Source organism: Temnothorax longispinosus, chromosome 5 (assembly GCF_030848805.1).
Source record: "Temnothorax longispinosus isolate EJ_2023e chromosome 5, Tlon_JGU_v1, whole genome shotgun sequence".
NCBI lineage: Eukaryota > Metazoa > Arthropoda > Insecta > Hymenoptera > Formicidae > Temnothorax > Temnothorax longispinosus.
In genome coordinates this window covers 5963096-5980380 of record NC_092362.1, presented here as the reverse complement: position 1 = coordinate 5980380, position 17285 = coordinate 5963096, and the positions used below count along the sequence as shown (strand labels likewise).

The 17285-nt window shown below is 37.5% G+C and overlaps 2 protein-coding genes across 4 annotated transcripts in view; one reads left to right on the top strand and one right to left on the bottom strand.

Moving 5' to 3' along the window:
- The window catches only part of LOC139812694 (fasciclin-2), a 49755-nt gene that overhangs the window by 16923 nt on the left and 15547 nt on the right, over nt 1-17285 (bottom strand). For both annotated transcript variants that reach the window (XM_071777739.1, XM_071777740.1), the window contains one exon: nt 14750-14886. In XM_071777739.1, the coding sequence (XP_071633840.1) occupies nt 14750-14886 (137 nt within the window). The remainder of the gene's footprint in view (nt 1-14749; nt 14887-17285) is intronic.
- The window catches only part of LOC139812693 (zwei Ig domain protein zig-8), a 487042-nt gene continuing 480086 nt past the window's right edge, over nt 10330-17285 (top strand). The window contains exon 1 of one of the 2 annotated variants that reach the window (XM_071777736.1): nt 10330-10557. The gene's annotated coding sequence lies outside the window, so the exon portion shown is untranslated. The remainder of the gene's footprint in view (nt 10558-17285) is intronic. The other variant, XM_071777735.1, reaches the window with a different exon arrangement.

Genomic DNA, 17285 nt, shown 5'->3' with positions numbered 1-17285 from the left:
AACTCGTTTTAAATCGTAGTCTTATTAGAGTTTCCGTAAAAAGTTAATACTTATGTGACGAATAACAAAACATCAATCGTATTGGGAATTTGATCTTTTTTACGTTTTACGATGAACTGCATCTAACTCTCGCGAATTATTGCGATAAGCGCGCAATGGCCAGCGTGGCGCGTTTCCGACGTCGCGTTTATTGCAACCGCAACTGCCAAAATGTATCTCGATCGTAAATTGGATATCCGGGGAATAATATTTTTTACTTCTTATCGCAATATCGCCAGCACTAATACGCCGGCCAATGTTGACGACTGATATTTTCTCGGTGGTGCGGCACCGAGATGAAACCAGCTTTCTCGCACGCTCGAATCTCCCGTTGCGCTCGCAAACCGCTAAATTTTCCGGTGAGATTTACCGTGCAACATGTACCGGAAAGTGTCGCGGACCGGTGACGCGTTTTGTGGCGAAAATATTTGCCACGGCTTTTTCAACGTTTTTCAGTCGTGACGCGTGTGTGCGCGCGTGATATCGCAGTAGATCCAATATGATACGTTATTGTTTTACGAATTAGATAACCCCACTAATAAAATATAAATCTAATCTCACGTGGCTCTCAGACGCGCGAATCAGTCCGTTAAATCGCTCCGCAAAACTCTTCATTGCATTTTGCAGCAAGTGGCATAAAACCTTTTAAAAATGTTTATCTGCCTCTTGTTATCGGGTACAACAACAACAGATAACAATGATCGCATGAACAGCGTAATCCGGTGTAACAGTTCGCTGAAAAATTCATTCAGCCATCTGGTTTTTTCTTTTTTTTTCCTCTCGTTGTTGTTTTCCGATTCACTCGCGCTCGGCCAACGAGAGCGCGCGGCTCGGACGAGAGCGGCAAATGGGGCCTCTCTCGGAAACAATAGACAGAGGCAACGAGCACTCGGAAATGGCCCACTTAATCGGCCCCTCTCTGACAATATATCGATACTTCGCTCCGATGGGGCGTTGCTTTTGTTGCCGAGGACAACGCGGCTACCCGATATAATTGAGCCACGAGAGCTGGCTTCCACTTACTGCCGACAGTGGTGACTATAATTATGACCATGCGATCGTATCGCAAGACATTGCATTTATCGACTTATCATATCATTATCTATATTTTAGCTCTGTTATAAATTTAAATATGTCAATATTCACGCTTGTTTCCCGTGTTTACGATTTCGGGTTATATTTTTTGGAAATTTATCGCTAATATATGTATATGCATATCCCGAATAATTTAATTCAAATGTAACGTCGATAAAAAAAATCAATTTTAAATTTGAACAAAAAAACCCAGATGAGAGATAATAAATTAATCCTTTTAAATATTTAATCCTAGTCATCTGCTCTGGGACTTGTTGGTAAAACGGCACAAACGAAATCGTGAATACATTGCAACTTGTCGTTGCGCGACAATGCAGTAAATATGTACTACCGGCGTTCGATTTGTTCTCGCGAATTCCTCCTACATTCATATGCACTTTCGTGGAAATATCCCCTATCGTTTCCGGACACGATCGATCCAGCTTCCGTGAACATTCGCGTGCAATCTCGCGAGGAATTCTTGACGCGCAGCGTGACCGACTGAAGACCGGCCGAACATAAGCACTGTCTATCCGACGAAATAGCGCGGATTCCGGCTATAAAGAAATAAACGGAAATATTCTAGGGACAAAAGCGGCACTTCTGAGTAGGTATGTGTGTGTGTGTGTGTGTGTGTGGCGTTCTTTGTCAAAACGTGGCACGTATTTTCGAACTCTAAGGCCCGGTCTACAATCAGTCGTATGTCGGAGTCGGATGTCGCAACGTAGTCGATGGTCCAATGAGGAAAATTCGTTTCCGAAAAAGAAATTCTCTCATTGGATCATCTGCTACGTTGCGACATCCGACTCCGACATACGACTGATTGTAGACCGGGCTTTAAATCAAATAATCAATCTTTTTAAAGAGCTATATATTTCTCTCGCCGATTGAAACTGGGATTCCGCCGGTACACGGATCGATGTGCGCCGTTTAGCGCGACCCCATTGTCCCTTTGAAAGCGTCCCGATGCTCGCAGCTGCAACGTCAGATTGGGGTGCTTCGGTTGCACCTGCAGCGTCTCGTATGTACCGTCGCGCGCGCGGGTCAATCGTTTGCCTCATCAGGCAGGAATGCCCGGCGACGTCGGCGTCGCTTGTTAACAACGACGTCGCCTTCGCGAACAAACACGCGCGCGCTCTGACCCTCGATAGATGTATCATATATTAAACAGTATATATACGCTTGATGTACATAACGTGTGTGTATATACATTTCCGCAATCGACCGTGCGAGCTTTGCCTATCGGTGCCGCGCCGCTTCGCTTCAGGGAGATTGCTCTTGATGTACCGAGCGTCTATGAGCGTCTAATCATATCCACATATATTAGACATATCTCTAAATGTATAAATTAGTGCTGGTAATTACGGATTACAAGAGACGTGTCCAGTTACGTTTGAAATTCCATTCAGACATCGCGCGAAATAGAACCGAAGCTAATTGTAAGAAGAAAGATATTGAAAAATTGTCTTTAATTGTCGTTCACTTTCTATGCGTATGATTTTATTTCACATATATTTTATATTTATTTATGGCAATAGTATGTCATACATTCGTTCGCGTTGGTCACGTCGAAAATCAAGCTCTTCAGTTCTATACTCATATAATAATGAAATCGATATCTGCTTATCAAAATACGGGCATCGACGAGAAGCAAATGTATGTAGGTATCTGTATCCGTATGTGTTCACTCGTGTGGACGCTCGCGCACGCGCCGATCTATATACTAAGGTAGATTACCTGCAGGTACATTACCTGCGAGAGATCATTCATTATAGAATTTGTAAAGATCGATTGGCTCGTAATATTATTCGACATTCTTCCGTCACAATCTGGTTACAAAAGTCCCTAATTGAACATCATACGTAGCAAAATGAGAAAATCCTGTCTCTATTAACGGTGCGCATTTTTGATCTATCATGCTATCAATTACGGCAATCTTCGTTCAACCTTTTAAGCAGCTTTTTTCCCTTGTTCCTAGCAGGATGGAGCTCGCTCGAGGGAATCTAGACGAGGCTCGCTTTGATAAGGCTCATTAAACGAAAGTACGTAAAAAGTACTTTGAGTGGCATACGAATCAAATAAAATTATCCGCGGACACGACTCTGCCATACGGTAATACGGTTTTTTTTATGAATTATTATGCAATTATGAGTTCTTCGTTTTCACTTTGCCCCGCTAGTGCATTAGAGACTTTTGGGATGTACCTCGCAAACGATACGTGTGCGTGTGCGTGTATCTGAAGCATTTTTCAGTAGAAAACGTCATTTTTTAATTTAAATATTTAACTTATATTGTTATTATGAATTTGGGAGCAATTACGATTGTCGCGATGTTAAAAAAACTCTTTGTTGATTCAGATTTGTTTAATTCTAAAAGAATTTAAAGGCAAAATAAAGAGGTTTTCTCGGGGACTTTTATCACAAGGAGAAAGAAGGCAGAATATTTCGTAATTTGTCGTTTCAAGAAGAATTTTAACAAGGTACGCGAGAGATCGTGTCTTCGAAGTTACATAATATTAATTTCCAAAACAGCATCGATGTTGTGATTACAGACAACTTCTTATCCATAAAATTATAGCACATACATATAGGTAGCTATTCAATATCTTCCTTGTCTCTCAGTTTAGAGTTCCTTATATAAGAATTCCATATTTCTATTTCTTCTAAGATACATAAAGGTTGATTTTTTACTTCTACGAAATTATTTCTTATCTCTTGACATTGGGCTTTAAGAGTTTGAATTTCTTTTTGAATGTTTAATAGTACACTGTCGATATTCTGCATTTTTCTCTTCAGTTCAGTCTGCAAAGTGCTCAATATGTCGAATTCAACGGACATCTCCACAGAACATTTTACCTGAGTATTGGAATGTTTTTTCAGGTACTTGGTACATTCTTGAAGGTGCATATTTGTGTAATATGTTCTTGAAAATCAAAATATTTTTCTGTATCATGTTTTATGCCGCGAGTTTGGACCTGTAGAGTCTTCACATCCGGGGATTTGTTTGTAGGCGAAGTAGAGTAAGTAGAAACGTTGACTTCGGGGGAATTCGTGTTGGAATTTTCAGATGGACGAGGAATATCGATCTGATTTTTCACATCCGGGGATTTCTCTGTAGGCGAGGTAGAACAAGTAGGAGTGTCGGTTTTAGAGGGATTTATTTTAAAATTTTTAAATGGATTAGAAGTATGACACCACACACGGAGATCTCTTTACAGGCGATTTAAAGCGAGTAGTGCTACTTGCTCTGATTGGTGTTGGGAAGGTGGTAATGGGGGCCGGTTTCAAGAATTTTCTGGGACTTTTAGCTGAAGGACTTGAATTTATCGGAAAGAGATTCTGATTAAGTTTATCAGTACTACAGGAAACGCAATAGAAATTTGTAATGTTAAGGTTCATCGTGATGTGATGACGGTAAGCTTGCAGTATACACGTGTAATGAAAGAGCTTTCTGCATGAGGGACTTTTGCAGCGAAAACATTTATCGGTGCAATTGTTTTTGCAGTATTTGCAACTGTACACGTTGGGATGAAGCGTTAGACGATCAGCTTCTTCCCTACGAGTTTTACTGAGCTTTTGAAGTGGGGCAGTATTAATCAGGTAGCAATGGGTAAAAGCAGTAGCGCTATTACGCGGCTTTCCACACAATTAATCGTAACATAGAGGGTCGTGTTAATAGAAGGTATAAGAATCCTATGATTTATTCATAGTCGGCTCGCGCGCAATTGCGCAACTAATATCCAAAAACGTGGACATCAAATCGCACCTGAAATGTTACTTAAGAAAACCTTAATCATTCAGAAATCACCTAACTTCAAGAATATTTGCTCTATACGTTTATAAAATTTTAATTTCTTGTTTTAGTCACTTATCTATATTTGTGTCATTTCTTGCTACTGTTCAACTCTTCTCATAAGTTTCTTTCTTTGCTTTCGATTCCAAATCTGGTGAGAGAAAAGTACTTATTGCAACGCGAGAAACGGCGGAGAAGAAGCGGCGCCTATTCACAAAATCTTTAGCGCAGCACGCGTCGGGCTGGAAAGAAAATAATCCTTCTTCAGCGTGGACGAGACCTCTATTAATCACGGCTTTTCTTTGCACGTGTGAACGCGCCGTGCCGCGCCGCGCGATAACATCGGCGCGCCATTTAATTAATGTCCCCTCGAAAGAATGGTTTCCAATCGCGAGAAATTTATTGGCTCTCGACCGTCGCCTACATTCGGCCTTGTGGCTTCCAGGCCACTCTTCTCCTCATTTTATTTATTCCGTTATGTCTCGCGAGGATGCTTCCTCGACGAAGTAAACTTTGAAGATCTGGACAAAAGGCGCGCCCGTTCGATTTTCTTGTCCGTTAGTCGTTTCTCCACTCTTAACTAGTCTTAACTTTGTTCCTAGAGTTGTGCGAAACAGGGAATTGCCTTACTATACTAGTAAAAGATAGAAAAAAAAATAGAAATATAAAATCATGGTGTATTGCAAGTAGTATAAAATGTATTCTACTTTACTATTTAAGAATATCTAATTTGAAGGAAGAGATTAAAGTTTGTGAAGCTACTTTATTAAAATTTATATTTTACTTTAACATTGTAAAGAAGTTTTATAATATAATTAATACCAATAAAATTATCATAAAAAATGTGAAAATTAATAAAACTTTAATTACTTTATTTCAAAGTACAAGAAATATTTTTGTCGCAAGGGAAATGTAATTGTAATCTTCAAATTTAACTTGATTCTGTCTATAAATGTGCCAGTTGTGTATTATATTTATACATAGCGATAATAGTTTTACGAATTATATATTCTCAGCACTAATTTTAAAGTTCACAAACACCAGCACCGAGCAGCAATCAACATACGGGTTATAATAAAATACCTTCATCAATTACAGCTTACTTTGCGTGAAATTTCGCCCTTTCCGCTCTTTGTTTCACCTCATTTCCATCCTTGATTATTTCCACAGCGTCGAATACGCAGCCGCCCTTCGAGACTTTACCGCGTCATGTTTCATTCGCTTTCCGCTCTTTCCGGCAACGTTGGAATTAAACTATTCCATCCGGTTTGAACAACAGTTTATCGAAAGGCTCGCGCAGAACGATCCGATCGCGTTTCAGCAGAGTCGTTCGCGCAGAGCGAACCCCGGCTAGTTTCTCACGTTCGAGCGTCATTAACAGCAAATTAATAGGCAACGTGAACACAGCACGTCGTACATTATCGGTTTGCAATGTGTCACGCCGCCGGTTTATAGTCGTTATTCCACCGCTTTACATTCGAGTGCACTTCTCGCAGCTTTAATCAAACCTCGTACGGTCTATTCGGTACAAGTGCCGAGTATTCTCGACGTCAATCGAAATAATTGCGATAAAGGGATAAGTGTACTAGTAGTAATTTTGCATTTTCCAACAATTATACATATAATAGTAATAAAAGAAACATCTACATTAATTCATATTTTGAAATCGCTAGATATCGTTGTTTTCTTTTTACTGTTAATTAGATATCTCTTAATTAAATATAACAATTGTTTGGTATTAAAATTACTTTTCAAGCAGTCTTATTTTAAATTCTCGATTGGCACAAAGTATTTACAGGCCATATTTGCCATGTAATTTTTCCTTGATCTTATTAATTTTATCGAGATAATGGAAGATTATCGGCATTTTTTATTTCTTTTGACATCTCAGTTAATTCGATTGTTAAATTTTAGAAGGATTTTATATAGAAAGATAATTGTAGGCAAATAAATTTTAAAATAGGGTGAATAAAATTTATCATTTAAATTAAGCAACGACAAGTGTGGAACGTCCTGTATAATCCGCAACATAATCCGCTTTGAAACCTTTTTACACACTCTGGGTAATTTACTATACGTGTTTCGCGTTCGACCGACGGGCACGTTCCATTTGTCTATTCAAAAGGAAATGGCGCGGCACGTGGGAAACCGGATCACTATTCACTTCATCCCGCAGTCCGTCTGGATTTAGTTTCGGCGGTAGGCATCGCGAGTCTGACATTCACTCGATGATCGGAACCCACACTCGCACACGCTCGTTTGTCTTGTTACCGCAGATTCGACGAGCACTTGATTCTCCGTCCCGAATTAGCCAGTGTTTCGAATGCTGTCCGACACTGTTGTTTCAGCCTGCCGGTTCATTATCCGCGCTTCCGATTTGACAGATGAACGCCATCGTGTTTGCATTAGGTACAGCGTAAAAAAACGGCGAATGTCGAAAGGACAGTTGATTTGAACTTAAAGAGATACGTATTCAAAGCGTATATCTTTTTACAAAATAAAAAAAAACTTTTTATCGCTGGTAAAAATAGCAAAATACAAACTTACTTTGCGAAAAATAATTGCGAAGTGATTTTTATAGAAAGCCATATTAAAGAATCTGAAATAGATACATTTCTTTTTTAAAGAGAAAAAATACGAAAAAATTATAGAAGAGGAAAATATAAGAACAGTTTATGTGGTTATTTATAAGCCATTCCTGTTCTTTTACAATTAGAAGAAAGAATAATTTTTTTTTAAGTTTTTAAAACGTTTCCAATTAATAGTCTTATATTATACATCTAAATTTCACAATTATTTTTCTTCTTCTTGAATTATCTTTTGTTTCTATTTTTCTTCAGCTATTTATTGCATTATCATTTGCAAAAACATTTGCATATGAATGTGTATGTGTGTGTCTGTAATGTGTGAGCTCGGGTCTGTGGGTTCGCTAAACCCAAATGACTGTACGGGTCAGTCATCCCTGCGGAACAGAAGAACATTTGTTTTTTATGGTTGAATATCGCAAATAGAAATATCTTACTTATATTAGAGTTTACATTATTGACTTTAATTAAATTCACACGATATACACATTTGATTCCTATTTCTAGCGACTTTTAACGCACGAGGATACGTAGTTTTCAAGCATTTAAGGAAAGAAAAACGACGATGGAGCGCGCTGCACAAAAGTCGGTTGCGAAAAGTAGTTTCAACTACTAATTTCTGGTACTTTAATCGTGTTATCGCATCTCCGATGTAGCTTAGAGAAATTATACGCAGCGGCGAGAGTTAATCGTTCGTTCCGAGGCGCGGAAAGCGGGAAGGGAGACGGGACTCGCACTTAATTGCCGAATCTAAACTAACGCGAAGTCTTCGGAGCAGTCGTGCATGCGGTATCCGGCGCGCGCGTACGGGATTCCAATTAAAAGTTGATTGTTTTCTCCCTTGGTCGCGGTTCTCCTGCCAAGTTTTTGACACGGCCGGCCCCTCTAGGCCGTTTCATCGCGCAATTACCTCCGCTCGGCAAAAATTGGGTCGAGCAAACGTTTAATTTCTTGCCCCATTCCGACGTGACCAAGTGTCGTCTGACGCGATACAAAGAGCGCTGTTATCTCAGCTGTCTCGCGTATCTGCGACACGTAAAAGATCGCGAGTCGATCGCATCGGTGAATCTGGCCTTTAAGCTATAATGACACAACTTTATTACGTATTATTACCGAAGAATTGAAAAATTGTCTAAGATGTATTATATTCTCGACGCTTTATATTCTCGTACATTAATATGTATTCTATGTCGCGGGAACTATAAGAAAATGACGCTTGACGATACACGTACTTTTCTTTACTCTTTACCTATAATTTTATCAATTGCATGCCTCATTGCAATCATTTCATAGTTTCGTGACGCAACTTTCTTATAGTATTACAAGCTGCGTGAGTATGTTGCGGAATAAAATATGAAAAGCAAAGAAACATAATATACAGAGCGTAATTAATTTAAATTACTTCTTCGTATAAAATTCTTTAATTTTATTATGATCGTAAATGTATCGTGATGTTCATGTATAAAAACTTACTATATTGTCGTTAATCTCGTTTTTCATTGTCTCGTGTGCCAGTCAGGTGATGTAACCGCGCGATCGATAGGGGCATGACAAAAAGCTAACAAGAAGGAAATGAAAAGTAGATACCACCGGAATGACAATGCCACTCCTGCGGTCTTTGAAGTGCCAAATTCCGGCACTTCATTCGGCGCCGCGGCCGGCGAGGAAATTGCATGAGAGAATTGCGTTTCCTTTGTCCTTTAAACTAGAGGGTATCGCGGACTGCCTTTGACCTGTCGTTGACCATTACCGTTCAGGCACAGGATACGTCCAATTGAGTGCCCGCTCCTGTTCGCTGTTGTGACAAGTCTCGCGCCCACTCGGTGGTCGACGAATTATGTCTGCACACTACATTACACATTATACGATACACGTAATGGATATTTAATATAATATTATAAATGTCATAACATAGATTTTATATTGTAATAAAAAGCATACAATATAAATGAAAATATTATAAAACATAATATAAAATACTTTTAAAAATTTTTTCTGTATTTAAATCATTGCGTGAAAAATAAAAGTTTAAAATCACAAAATAGTCGTTTGTTACAATTATATTAAATGTGGCTTTAAATAGTTCTATATAATGCTTTACTTAAATAAAAGTATATCACTTCTTTTTACGATGCATGAGACATAAATTTTATTACTTGATTTTTTACTGCCATATTTGACAAAGAAAACGATATACATCGGTTTAAAAATAATTTTCTTTATAATATTAGAACATGAATGAAAAGTTTGAGCAAGTAATATTTAAAATCAAGAATAAAAAATTGAAAACAATACTTTTCACTATTTGAAATGGATTTAAATAAAATCTCATTTCATTTTAAATATCTGGGATATCTGATATTAAAATTTTACAAAATATAAAAATACGGATTATATAATAAAGCTTTAAAGAAAAAAATTCCGATACTTTGACTTCCATATTAAATATAAATAAACCATTTTGCTTAATCCACACATTAAATACATGTAACGTAAGGGTAACTTTAAAACTGTTTGAAAGTCGAAACGAAATATATTCTCTATATCGCGTGTTATTAAACTCTCGATATGCGCAGCCCGGTAATGTTTGTGAGCCGTGATCACGCACCCCGAAAAGCGTCGCGCGCGATTATTCGTCGAGACACCGCGCCTAGCGACAGGAACACGTGTTCGACGCGCGAGCATTAGAAATCCTGTAAGGAAAAAACAATGCTGGAAAACAAAGTCACGCTCCCCGCGATTTGCTGAATACCCTCGTTCTCCGGTTTTGCACGGCGCGACGCCGCGACGGCCGAATAGAGTTTCGGAGCGGGCAGAAGACGTTGAATCGTCGGCTCGTTCGTACGGGAGTTGGTGATCCTTTATAAAAGCTCGTATCGTTCGTTGTTCTGTGATACTGAAATTACATATTGTCTGCGTGCGATAAAACCTGTGTGAGCTGACGCCTCGTTCAGCGAATCTGAGAATTCGCGCAACCGACTGTCTTCGCGCTCATCTCTGAGCGTATCCCGGCACTTTCAAGCGGGACGATCTCGTCGAGATCAGCTTCCGAACAAAAACAATTACTGTAAGTGAAATTTTTTTAATCAATCAAATCTCTTCCCATTATTTAACAAACGAGTAATTTTTTTATACATATGTAATCTAATATATGTATGTAATCTATGTTTATGTAATCTAACAACTATTTTTTACATCTATTATAAAATCATGCTGCGAATATCATGCTTTCTCTTAAAGTCTAAAATAATATTAAAATTTTACAAAATATAAAAATACGGATTATATAATAAAGCTTTAAAGAAAAAAATTCCGATACTTTGACTTTCATATTAAATATAAACGAACCATTTTGTTTAATCCTTGGATAACTTCCTAATAAATTTACAGAGACTTAAAAAGTAGAAGAATAATTTCGATCATTTTAAGTTAAATAATATTGAAAAATTAAGTTTCTTTAAGAACTCGCTATATAAGGAAAAAACTTAAGAGAAGATAATTGGAAGAAAAAGAATCATAGAAAGATAAATGCTGTAAAGTTTTGAAAATCTTTTATATTATACATCCGAGAATTGAAATGTTTGTTCTTAAAGACATATGCCATATGTAAATGATTTCGCTGTTTTCTATAAACAAATTAGTAGAATGAAAATATCTGTGCTTTTCGAGTTTTAGATAAAGCTTTCAGATATATCAAGTAATCATAACATTCATAACGAAATTAAAATGCGCTGCGTCTAATATCAACGCCAAATGTATCCGTGTAATATCAATGGACATCACTTAAATTGCATTGAACATCTTCAGTCGGATATCGGTGTTACATTGTTCGTCAAACTACTAAGCCGGAAATGATCCAATTACGCACGAGAACGGCAAATAAATTGCATGTGGACATGGAAGCAGCTTTACGTTCGGTGACAGTCACTGATATAATTAGTTTAAGCTTCACAATCCCATCATCGACTATTAGTACGGCAACCGGAATCTAGAGCTGCTTTCTAATGCAAACGCTATATCCGGAGCAGACCGGACAAATCGAGTTAAATGTAATTCTTGCTAATTTGTCGACACGTCAATTTGGATCTTCCGATGAAATCCTCGTGAAATCTTCATTTGACTGGTACTTTTCGTACTAAATTTGGCATTTATTTATTTTTTTTTTATTTAAAATGTACGGAATACAATACATTATGCAAAAGACTGACCATCGTTAAAATGTTTTAAATAACATTAAAATGTTCCAGAAACAACACTTATGCAAAATATATCCTCTTTATATATAAAGAATACTTCTATTTTATAGGTACAATAAATAGTTTAAGCTCTAATAAACTTCTTGAGAAAATCCATGACAAACATTATGTATAAACGGTATTCTATCATTATTACAGATTCGTTGATTAGAGATCTCGTTTTTATTTTCGTATTCTTTATTTAAATTTATTATATCGAAAATTTCGTTGTGAAAGACAAAACACACACTGTACGCTACGATCGATATTATCTCGATTGTGGCTCGTGTCTCGCTACATCTAATCTCGCACTTCTGCTTTTTCGGCTTTCGAAAGTTTCCGAAAGTTTCGCTCGTCGGGCACGTGAACAAAGAGCGAAGATCAATTTCACGCCCGGGATGGGAAAGTGGGGTAAGTGGATAGATAAGGGCGTGAGCCCAACGTTGGACTGGCTGCCTAAGCGAGAATGTGATCACGATGGGGTGAGAGGAGACCGGCTATATGAGGGGGAGAAGGAAGGAAGGAATGGGAAGGAAAATGGCAATGGCGTGAGAAGGAGGTAGGAGTCGAAATTTTCATCCCCTCCGTTTACCCATGCACTATCCTCGCCACCTCGCTCGCTCGCCACCGACGATCTCCGCCACCCTACCGCCTCCTCAGACCGCCTCATCCCGCTCGGCAGCCTCGTTTAGAGCACACGTGCCACTGACAGCAGTTAATTACATCGCCACGAAGTCAAAGCGCGGGGCAGAGAGAAAGATAGAAAGAGAAAGAGATGAGAAACGGAGAAATGGTGGGTTAGCGAGGAAGGAATAACGCTCTGGACAATTGCATGTCCACCATCAAAAGTTGAAGTGACCGGAAGAACTCCCTCAGCATCCTCCGGTATACTTCGGTGTCCTCCAGTATCCTGGCTCGCGACCGATTTTGATACCGACTACCCAGATTGTCTTTATACTCAGGCAAACGTTCTATCGGGAGAAGTATTCAAACTCGAATTCACGATGGACGAATTCTCGTTTAGCGTTCCTCAGAGTTTTAATTCAATAATAATATCATTATCAATGCCTTCCGATTTAAAAAATGCACTAAAATTAATTTTTTATGCGACAATTTTTATTTAAAAAATTGTCGTTTTATACGATTTCGTATTATCAGCAGATTATTTGTGTGTCGTGTGTGTGTGTGTGTGTGTGTGTGAAATATTTTCCGTAAATTTTACTTGAAATATATAAACTCTTCATAGAATTATCTCTTATCTCTTTATATATATTATATCCATTATAGTTTCACTGCGCTGTGCTGTTAAATTGTCTCCCTATTAACACGTATCGTTAAATACATTCATCGATGCTGGAAATTAGTAAGGTATATTAAAAGCAAAATGAGGTGGTGTGTTTTGTAATACCATCTTTTCCCCTGTATATTACAGCAAAATGCAGATAAATGAATAATAGAAATATAATTTCACGATATTAATAGCAGATACACGAGCAATCAATGCAATCAAATCGTCCGATATATAATCGGGCTTCATTTCTTGACAATTTAACACGTTTTAATCGAGAGTTATTACTTGGTTACGCGCGCAATCCCCGGCGAATTTCGATGCGGTGATCTCATTATTTTGTTGCGACGTGTGTATGATATCGAGCCCTTTCAGGCAAAATTGATTACCGCGGTAATCTATCCTTGTCCGACGGATAGGCGAGGGGTGTTGCAGATTGCACGCGTACTCTCTTCAATCATTTACTCTCGTCTCGTATAAACGATCGGCTCGATTTTTAACTTTCGAACAAATTCCGATCGTATTAATTGCTTCTGCGTTATTTCGCCGGAACAACACCGCGCGCGCATAGCATTCATCGTCGCGGGGAAACAGGGGAAATTAATTCGGATCTCCCCCCTTTTTTTTTCTCGCCGCGACCGCGGCAGTTTGACGGCCTCTGACAAACGGCTAACCGCGTTAGATCGATATAGCTGTTGAGTTTACCCTGCAGGCAGGTCTAATTGTGATCGGCCGACAGTGGTCGCACTGACAATTACACGGCGACATTTCTGTTGACGCGCTGATGGTTATTATTAAATTCGGTCCTCTCTAATTGTCCGCGTTCACAAACGGCCGCGGCGCGAGGAAAGAGATCGGAATAAACAGGGTCGCCATTATTATCCACCGATGGCCGTGATGAATCATTGCCAAATTCTATCATGTTCACGTATGAAAATGTTAAACTTCTCGATACAAAAGATTACGTATATATAAATACCGATGCTACTTTTTATTATTAAATTGTAAGGAAATATTCAAATATCACATCTGACAGCTATTCTTGCCAAGGCAATTTCTAATTTTGATTCTACTTCATCGCTGTTATTCATTAAACAGCGTTTTTGCACAAAGCTCCTAAGATTTCTTGTGAAATAATAATTATAGCCGCCAGCGTGGCCGCCAGCCGCAAGTCTAATCGCTCTTTTGTGTGTGTTTGCTGTATTATAAGCACAAATATTCCATTTAAGCTACGACCCTCGCGAGAGGAATTTCTAAACGGAATCCCAAGGTGCATCGCGATTGCGCTGGCATTGTGCAAGTAGATGTAATAATAATAAGCACAGGATGTTTGCGCTACACTTTTATATTCTCTCATTTTACTCCGTTTTCAAAATTCATATTTGAAGTTTGTCAATACTACTAACATCTCACATACATCCTATATTTCATAGTTTTCTAAATTACTATCGACAACATTCGTATATTGCATGAGTATTGAACGAGTATCCATTATACTTATAGGCTCGCACTTACATGTACCGTGGGATACAACGTTATCTGTGACAGGTATAAATATCATACATCGCGTAGTTCTGTGTACATGCATACAATTCGGCTACACACAAGCCGAATTTCCTCCGTGCGTATATAATGCATGTGCATCGTACGATGGTGATATATGCGCGTTGTACCATACGGCGCGTGTATCCATATTAAACGTACATATTTGCGTGTCGCCGGCTATATGTACTTACTATTCCAGGACTGTTGAATTGGCAGGGTAGCAGCGCGTTTCCGCCGGTTTGCGCTAAAACACTCTTGATGAATTCCGGCCTCGCGCGAGGATCAATCAGGTCGCTTTCCTTTGTCGATCCGCCTTCAATTGCGCCGTCTATAAAAATTCAGTAGAGAACTTGTACTTATTTTATTTATTTCTTATTGGACTTATTGTACTTATTTTTAGAAAACCATTTACGCAGAGCTACTATTAAAATTTTATTATTTTATTTGTTACTTAATAAGTGATTTAAGCTACGCGATTTTTGCTGAGGCAAGATCGCATTTAATTGAGGAGAAAATTATATTAAAAATCTTTTAATATATCTTTACAACATAATTTTTTCGCTAAAATCTTTCGACACGAACTAACACAAAGCTTTCGTTAAAAGTATCATGTAAATTTAAATTGCATGAAAAATTGCGCATCTTCTTGCTGAAGAGAGAGATTATGGTAAAATCTATCACTGAAAAAGCGCATAATAATTACTCGTATTCATTAACAATGAAATTTTTATAAAACACATACCCGTTGACATTCACATTGTACTTATATTTGGATGTTATATTTCAGATTATATTTGTTTTGTATTTAAATAACATCATAATTTCAACAAATAAAATAAATAGCATGTGTCAAATTTCGAGTATTATGAACGCGTTTAAAAATTAGCCATTATTATTTGCGCGAATTACTATATAAATGTGATAATTACATTAATCATCCTTTTACGCAATAATTTTCCGTTCGTTCAAATGTTATGAAATTTGAAGCGGCGTCCAACGGAGGAAAGATGTTCGCTGATTATATAACGCACACGTTATTGTAATTTATTATTAATAGAATGCAGAGATAGTGTAAAATGTTGAAAATATTCATTTTCCGAGTATACACGAATATATTTTATCAATACGCAATCATGTTATCTATAATACAAGAGTTTTATTTTTATAACGGAAAGTAGAATTATTTTTGTAATCAAAATCATATAAAAAGGATTGTTGTGTAAAAAGAATCCTTTCAATCCTTTTTCAATATTCTTTACCGCAAATCTTGTCTATCTTTAACAAATTTTTAATTATTGAAGAATTATACCTAGCAAATTTAGCAATACATTTTTATTAAACAAACATCCGTTTCTAAACTCTCGAAAATGATTAGGACACTCAATACATTCTTGTCCTCTCCACTTCAAAATCTTTCCACTCGCAGACTCTACGTGAACTTTTACCGAATTCTCTTGTTATAACGAATGTCCAATGACTATCCATTTAAAACTAATAGCTCGTTAAAAGTAAAAACGATTTGACAGCCATCTCTAGCTAATGAATATAGAACAAGAGAATTAAGAGATTGCTAAAGATTTAACGATCTTTATTTGATTGAAGAAGGAAATATCTCTCTTTCTCTGCCTTCTCTCTTTGTCTTCTTCTCTCGATCTAATTTGTGTAACCGAAATTCGAGCCAATATTTCTAATTAATCTTTTAATCGCCAAGCTTAGCGTGAAAAATTATAATTAGCCGATTAAAATTTAACTGCTCAAATGGCCTGTGGTCTCGCTTTGTTCGATGTTAGGCGTCTCTGTCTTATGCAAGTGCCAGGATCTTCGCACCGTAAATTAACTAGCAACGTCTTGCAACTAAAAGCGTTTGTTTTCGTTGCGGTTTTCATATATACGCTGTATTCACGAAAATGTGTGCTAAGGCGCACTTTCGTTCTGAATTTTGCGCGTTGCGATAAATCCATGTTAACGTAACCAAGACAATGTAATATAGTGTGCAAGTTGCGGCACGCTATTTGGTATTTCCGCTCTTATTCGCGCTCGATGAACCGTGAGGTACGTAAAGAATAATAAAATAGATGGAACTGACGTTTTCACGGTTTAACGCGTATAATTCGACTGCTCGTATTCGTGAAACTTTTGCTTTACGGTCGGTTGGATTTGAGCATGGAAATAATGCCGAAAATGCACAATGGATCAATAAGAATACAATTTCAGCTAGCTTTATAATATTTTAACATCCAGGTCAAAATGGTACAGAAATCTATCATGCGCGTGCGAATTATATGAAATACGTATACCCGAGAAAATTTTTATCTCTATTTTTATTTGTGTTATATTAAAAAAGATAAAAATATGTTTCATATATCTCCAAGCTTTGATTTTCCTTCAAAAAATATCGCACGATTATAACGATACGAAACAAAGTAAAGAGAACTTATAGTTTAAAATTTAAACTGTAAGTTCTTTTTACTTTGTTAGACTTAAAAAATTGTGACAATAAATTCTGTGTAAATATTCACGCATACTTTACGATTGCGTTATTAATTTATGAAGATATGTGTACATCCATTTCTCTCTCTTTTCCAATAACAGAAATCGGTTTATGGTGTGTCAATTATTTGCTTTCGAGCAGTGATAAAGCGAGAAATGATATGCCTGTCGATATTTTTAGTTTCTCTGCTCCTATTTATCTTCTTTCCTCCTTAATTCTTTTTCTTTGCCTCTTGT